At 52.2% G+C, this 7259-nt stretch overlaps 1 protein-coding gene across 1 annotated transcript; it reads right to left on the bottom strand.

Moving 5' to 3' along the window:
- Positions 1-1056: 1056 nt before the first annotated feature.
- LOC105663123 (uncharacterized) lies at positions 1057-6135 on the bottom strand. The gene has a single exon (XM_012290346.2). It carries the CDS (start codon positions 6133-6135, stop codon positions 1057-1059), a length of 5079 nt encoding a protein of 1692 aa, XP_012145736.2.
- Positions 6136-7259: the final 1124 nt, after the last annotated feature.

Here is a 7259-nt window from a genome sequence, read left to right as displayed (position 1 = left end):
ATATTTCTTCTTGCAGGGTAAGAATAAATCTTTTGCAATATCAATAGTTATTAACAATTAACGAGTCCCATAAATGTCTGCTACAAATGAGATCATCTTGGAAAGATCTTCGAGATTCGAAAAGTTTCATCGCGGTCGGTGCATTTCTTACATAACAATACCAAAGAATAGGATTTTGCAATAACAATAGTTATTATACATGTATACTGATTTTCGGCCGACAAGACGTGTTTGTAGAAACAGTAGAAAATCGGCGACTGCATGTTGACTCATACACCACCAGAGACACGGAGGCATACGTAGAATTCAATATGTTAGTAACAATAGTTTTTTCGTTAATAACTCGAAAACTAAAGCTTCCCCTTAATTGCGGATAAGGAAAAAGTTGTTCAGAATCGTGCCTGTCACGGACTGTTGACAACGGCTCAAGCACGTTGGCGCGGTGTGAACGCGGAAAAAAAGGTTGACGATTGGTTTAAAGGGACGGAACACGGAACACGCAGAAACAGTCGCACATTACACTTAATTGCTTAGTTTATTGTCCAGAGCACACACACACACGTTCACTTACAAAGATTTTATGCACATACAACGATTCACAAAAGTTAAAGGTCTTAGCAGACTGCAGCAGCGCAGGAAACAAAATGCGAAGCGCATATGATGTAATACTCGCGATAGCACGAAGCGAAGCCGATTCGGAACAATAACAGAATGAACCACGCGGTCATCGCGCCGATGTTTATACTGCTTGCTCTCCGAACTCTCTCGAAGCATGTACACAACAGCTGATCGGTAGATACAAAACAAAGGTTCACGATGTTTCGCTTTCGAGAGAGTTCGGAGACGTTGCTCACCGCGGCGGTGAGGTGACGGACGGGGAGAGCATTCTTCGCTAAGATTGCGGTTTCCAAACATTCCGCCCACCTTGTCGAGAAGCGACAAAACGGCAGATGCATTTCCTTGAATAATTTCACTCTGACATACTGTCCGGGGTCGATGTGTCGAGCAGCGGGATGAGCTTCACTGTGGGCCTCGTGAAATTTTCCGAAGCGGTCTTCACGTCAGCAACTCGAGCCTGTGCATCTTGACCCTGGCGACGCGAGCGAGTGGCCATCGTGTTGGGGAGGTCCCTTCGTCCTTAATGAGGCAAAGTTGTCCCTCCTTCAAGCCTCCAATTGCCTTCCACCATTTTAGTCGTGGCGTTAGAGACTGGATGTACTCCTGAGACCATCGAGCCCAGAGGTGGTCACGCATTTGTTGTAGCAAACGCCAGCGAGTGAGCCTATTTGGGGCGACCTTGACTAGCGATGCCTCTGGTATTGCCAATAAGGGCTCACCCACAAGAAAATGGCCCGGGGTTAGCGCCGACGTGTCCTCCGGGTCGTCGGTAATGGGCTGCAGCGGTCTCGAGTTTAAGCAGGCCTCTACCTCTGCTAGCAGCGTCGTCATCTCCTCGTAAGTGAGGGCAGCATCGCCAATAACACGTCGCAAATGGTGCTTGACTGATCTCACTGCTGCCTCCCAAAGTCCGCCGAAGTGGGGCGCTGCGGGGGGGTTGAAAACCCATCTTACCCCCCGGTCTGCAAGGTGCCCGGCTATGCGTCGAGCTTCAGGGCCTGCACTGAGGAACAGAGCGCGTAGCTCTTTATCTGCCCCCACAAAATTTGTCCCGCGGTCGCTGTACATGGTGGCGGGGATTCCGCGACGTGAGACGAAGCGACGAAAGGCTGCGATGAAGGCAATGGCGGTGTAATCGCTGACCACTTCTAAGTGAACGGCCCGCGAACTGAAACAAACAAATATACAAAAGAAACCCTTATATGTACGCTGTCCGCGTCCCTTGGTGGTGCGGAGACGTATTGGGCCCGCGTAGTCTACGCCCGTATGCAAAAAGGGACGACTTGGTGTCACCCTCGAAGATGGTAAAGTCCCCATCAGCGGCTGAGGAGACGCTGCTCTCCAGCGGATGCAGCTGGGACACCGGTGAATCACCCTCTTTACGTTCTGGCGGCCACGCAGAAGCCAGTAGCGCTGTCGTATTGAGGCGAGAGTTGTCTGCGTTCCTGCGTGCAAGGTGCGCCGGTGGTGCGCTTCCACAATGAGCTGGCTTAGGTGGGATTGGGTGGCCAGTATGATCGGATGTTTCTGGTCGGCGTTGAGCAGTGCATGCTTGATGCGTCCTCCAACTCGAAGGATTCCATCCTTATCGATGAACGGAGTCAATTTTCTAAGGGCGCTGCGCCCATGTACCGCCCGCCCTGCGCGGACGTCTTCCAGCTCCCTGGGAAAGGCGATGCGCTGAGTAATGCGTACCCACTGGAGGAGCGCTGCCTCTAACTCCTGGGGTAGTAAGACTAGTGCGTCGGTAGCCACAGTGCTGATCTTCTCGGCAGATCGTCGAGACCTCCAACGCAGAATCCATGCAGTGACCCGCAGAAGTCTGCGTAAGTCGGAAAAACGTGTCAGTTCGGGTGGCTCGACGGTTTCCAGCTTCACTGCATAGCATCTTTTGGATCTTTGTTCAGGCACGTCAGCGTCTTGAAGAGGATCTTCCATCTTCGGCCATGACGCAGATTCACTTCTGAGAAAGGGAGGGCCTTGCCACCACAATGGATGCGTGGTGAGTTCGCGTGGCATCAATCCTCGTGATGCGCAGTCTGCAGGATTTTCAGTGCCAGGTACATGACACCAACGCACGGCGTCGCTCTGCCTCTGTATTTCAGCCACCCTGTTGGCCACAAAGGTAGCCCATTTCGTTGGATGACCACGAATCCATGCCAAAGTAACTGTGGAGTCGGACCAATGGAAGGTAGGCACAGCCTGAAGGCCCAACACCATCTTGACATGTACGGACAACTTGGCCAGTAAAGCTGCGGCGCACAGCTCGAGTCGAGGCAATGAGACTCGTTTGAGCGGAGCCACTCTGGTTTTTGCCTGCACGAGTGACACGGATATCTTCCCATTTTGCACGGTTCTCAAGTAAATGACGGCGCCGTAAGCGCGCTCCGAGGCGTCCGCGAATCCGTGGAGCTCAACATTACCCTCGGGAGTAAAGCCAATAAACCAGCGAGGTATTTTGACCGCTTCCAAGACCGGAAGGTCGTCAAGGATGTTGATCCAGGTGGTTGCTTCAGTGGGAGCTAAGGGAGTGTCCCACTCCAGTTGCTGTAGCCAAGTAGTTTGGATGAGCATCTTCGTCAGAACAACCACTGGCGCCAGCCATCCCAACGGGTCGAACAAACGGGCCACCCGTGACAGCAATGACCTTTTGGTAGGTACGGGATCGGCCATGATTGTGGTTGCCATCATCAGGCAGTCGTCAGAAGGTGACCAACGTACACCCAGCACGGCATGTTCTTCGTGTGGCAAATCTGAAACTCCCGAGGCTGCCAGTCGGTGTGAAGATGGTACTCCCTCGAGCAAATCCGGATGGTTGGCTGCCCATTTCCTCAAGGGGAATCCGCCCGCCATGGACACAGCGGTCAGCTCGCTTTGTAGTTGGCGGCCCGCGGCAAGCGAGGACGCACCGGACAAAATGTCGTCGACGTAGCAGTCGTGTCGCAACGCTGCAGCTCCTGCCGGGAATTTTTCCTCCTCGTCATTGGCCAATTGGTGCAGCACCCGCACAGCCAGGAACGGTGCACAGGCGGTTCCATAAGTGACCGTATTCAACTGGAACTCGCTGACCGTTCCGTTGAGTTCCCACAAAATTCGCTGCAAGTCTCTGTCGTCTGGGTGCACCACGATCTGGCGGTACATCTTCTCAATATCGGCGACAAATGCGTACCGATGGCGCCTCCAACGCAGGATAATGTCTGGCAGTGAAGACATCAAATTTGGTCCTGCAAATAAGCAACTATTTAGACTAATGCCGGTAGATGTGCGTGCGGATCCATTGAAAACAACGCGAAGTTTAACATTTCCCTCGGTGGATTTCAGCACACCATGATGAGGCAGGTAGCAGAGGCGCCCCTCGACTGGACTGGGAGCCGGAGGAGCAGGCGTCATGTGACGCAAGGCAAGGTATTCCTCCATGAATTCCTTATACTTAAGGCGAAAGCCGTCGTCGAGAGCGAATCGACGACTCATTGCACTTAGCATGCGCGCGGCCGCGTGCTTCGTGGAGGCCAGCTGGGGCGTTGGCTGAATGTTGAACGGCAGCCGCACTTGAAAGCGGCCATCGGGCAAGCGTTTGGTGGAGCTCACGAAAAGCTCCTCGCACTTTTGGTCCTCTGCGGTGAACGGCACCTCTGCTCGCGATGGTTCCTCCCACTCCCAGAACCGTTGCAGCACTGACGAGAGGTTGTCATCCTGGGAGCAATGTAGTGTCGTCATGGCTGGCACAGACGGTCCCGTGCGAAGACCTCCGAGAAGGATCCACCCCAGGCTGGTGAATTGAGCGACTGGCTCCTGATCCCGTCCTCGTCTCAGTCCACTCCGCAGAATATGCGCGTAAACGTCCGCGCCCAGGAGCAGCTCCACCGGGTCAGCTGCCAGGTAGTCTGGGTCTGCCAGCTTCAGACCCTGCACGTGGGACCAGGTGCAACGGTCGGTTTTGACTGCTCCGTTGTACCCTGTTAGCCGAGGCAGTACGAGTGCCGAAACGTTCAAGGTGAAGCCCCCTGACCGTGCTGTTATGGAGAGCGAGACTCGGCCTCGTGCGACTCCGGATTGCTGCCCACCAACTCCAAAAATCGTAACGCACGATGGACTCCGTGGCAGTCGTAGGCGCTGCACCAAGGACTCTGCAGCCAATGAAGCCTCTGAACCTGGGTCAATGAGGGCGCGAACTGCTTGCTGCTTGCCTAAACCATCTAAAACCCAAATTCGTACAGTGGCTAAGAGGACGGTGGCGTTCTCCACCGTGGGTAGGGCGGCCACGTGTGCGGATGCTGAGGGCGTCTTCGCGGGCACCGGGGCAGGAGCGAACGCCTCGTGCAACGAGGTGTGATGTCGCTCAGCGCACTTAAGACAGGTCTTGTTGGTGGTACACATACTCACGGCATGGCGTCCGAGGCAGTTGAAACATCGGTTATGTGTGCTCACCAAGTCTTTTCGTTCAAGCGGTGTCCTTTGCGTGTACCGATCGCAGGTGGCGATAAAATGCGGCCCCCCGCACACGGGGCATGCTCGGGAGGCGCTGACTGCTTTGGGACGCGATTGCGCGATGCGGACGCTGCGTCCACCACGAAGGCTCGACTTGACGTATGGTTCGGTGCATTTCTCCCCGGTTGCCTCCTCTGACGTCACCTGTTCCTTGAGAAACGCTTGCAATTGCTCGAATGAAGGAGGCTCCGAAGATTTCAGCAAGGACTTGTCCCACTCCCGACGTGTGACTTGATCGAAAAGATTCACGGCTAGGTGCACGAAAAGATCCTCACTCGACGAAATGGGGCGGCCGATGCCCTCCAGGGCCCCAGCTGTTGTCACGACTCCATGGAAAATCCGCCGCAGGTCCACCATGGAGTTGGGCTTCATCTTGGGAATTGCGAGGAAGGCGTTGAGGTGTGCTCTCACAAGAAGCCGTTTGTTCTCGTAGTGCTCCTTTAGCAAGGTCCAGGCTCGCTGGAAGTTTTCGTCGGTAGTGGGCAAGTTTTTCAGTAGACTCTCAGCCTCACCCGACACACTGGTTTTCAGGTAATGCAGCTTTCGAACGTTCGATAGGGCGGACTCGTCGATAACCAGCGATTGAAACAAGTCGCTGAAAGCTGGCCAATCTTCGAATCGGCCGCTGAATTTGGGCAGCTCAATGCGCGGGAACGAGGGCGACGCCACGGAGGTGGCGGGTGTGTGAGCTACCGATGCAGTTGTGCCAGGTTTGGCCGGATTAAGCTCCGAGCTTGAGGCAAATTGTCGCTCTAACCGTAAAAGCTGTGCTCGCTGAGACGTATATTGCATCTCAGCTGTTCCTAGGAAGTCACCTGTTACGTAATCGTGATCTTTGAGAGCTGCCCTGTAATTGCGCATGAGCTGTGAATGCTGATCCTCTAAGCGGGCCCATTTTTTATCCAGCAACGACAGAGCGGCTCGCACCCCGTCAATCGATATATTTTGTTGGCCAGTTTTCTTCAAATTCTCCCAAGTGCGCGAGATGCGGCCATGAAGTTCATACTGTGATGCAATTAACTCCTCCATGCCGATAACCCTCTTTGTAATGCACTCACTCGCGAAACCGTAGACGACGATGAAAGTCACGAAACGATGAACATCCGGCTCGAAGGACCAGAAATGTCACGGACTGTTGACAACGGCTCAAGCACGTTGACGCGGTGTGAACGCGGAAAAAAAGGTTGACGATTGGTTTAAAGGGACGGAACACGGAACACGCAGAAACAGTCGCACATTACACTTAATTGCTTAGTTTATTGTCCAGAGCACACACACACACGTTCACTTACAAAGATTTTATGCACATACAACGATTCACAAAAGTTAAAGGTCTTAGCAGACTGCAGCAGCGCAAGAAACAAAATGCGAAGCGCATATGATGTAATACTCGCGATAGCACGAAGCGAAGCCGATTCGGAACAATAACAGAATGAACCACGCGGTCATCGCGCCGATGTTTATACTGCTTGCTCTCCGAACTCTCTCGAAGCATGTACACAACAGCTGATTGGTAGATACAAAACAAAGGTTCACGATGTTTCGCTTTCGAGAGAGTTCGGAGACGTTGCTCACCGCGGCGGTGAGGTGACGGACGGGGAGAGCATTCTTCGCTAAGATTGCGGTTTCCAAACAGTGCCCCTGATAACATATTAAAAGGACATTATAATCGTCCAAAGTTGATTTCAAAACTTTTCAACAATTTTTCGCTAATATCTTGAAAACTAAAGCTTTCCGCGAAATTTGTATATGAACAAAATTATTCAGAATCATGTCCGTGATAAGATATTAAAAGCGCACTAAAATCGAGAAAAGTTTATTTCAAAAGTTGCCGGTTGTCTTGCAATAACAACACTTTGCAATTAAAAAATGAAAAATTTTTTGATAATGGTACCAAGGGGAGTCAGAACCTACCAGATGCAAAAGGTTTCATTCCGTTTGGTCCATCCAGCTAGATGTAATCGGCGGACATACATAGAAAAAAAAAAAAAATATACTGATCGAATTGAGTAACCTCCTCCTTTATCGAAGTTGGGTAAAAACTATGTGACTCAACCGACTGATCAGGTTGTCTGACTAATTTTGACCACCTAATCTGGTCGATGATTTTTGCTGAACTGCCTGATTAGAAAATATTTGCTTTCTCGTAACCT

The sequence above is a fragment of the Megachile rotundata genome, chromosome 9, assembly GCF_050947335.1.
Source record: "Megachile rotundata isolate GNS110a chromosome 9, iyMegRotu1, whole genome shotgun sequence".
Taxonomy (NCBI): Eukaryota; Metazoa; Arthropoda; class Insecta; order Hymenoptera; family Megachilidae; genus Megachile; species Megachile rotundata.
The sequence above is the reverse complement of the archived record's forward strand: the minus strand, read 5'-3'. Positions and strand labels throughout refer to the sequence as shown.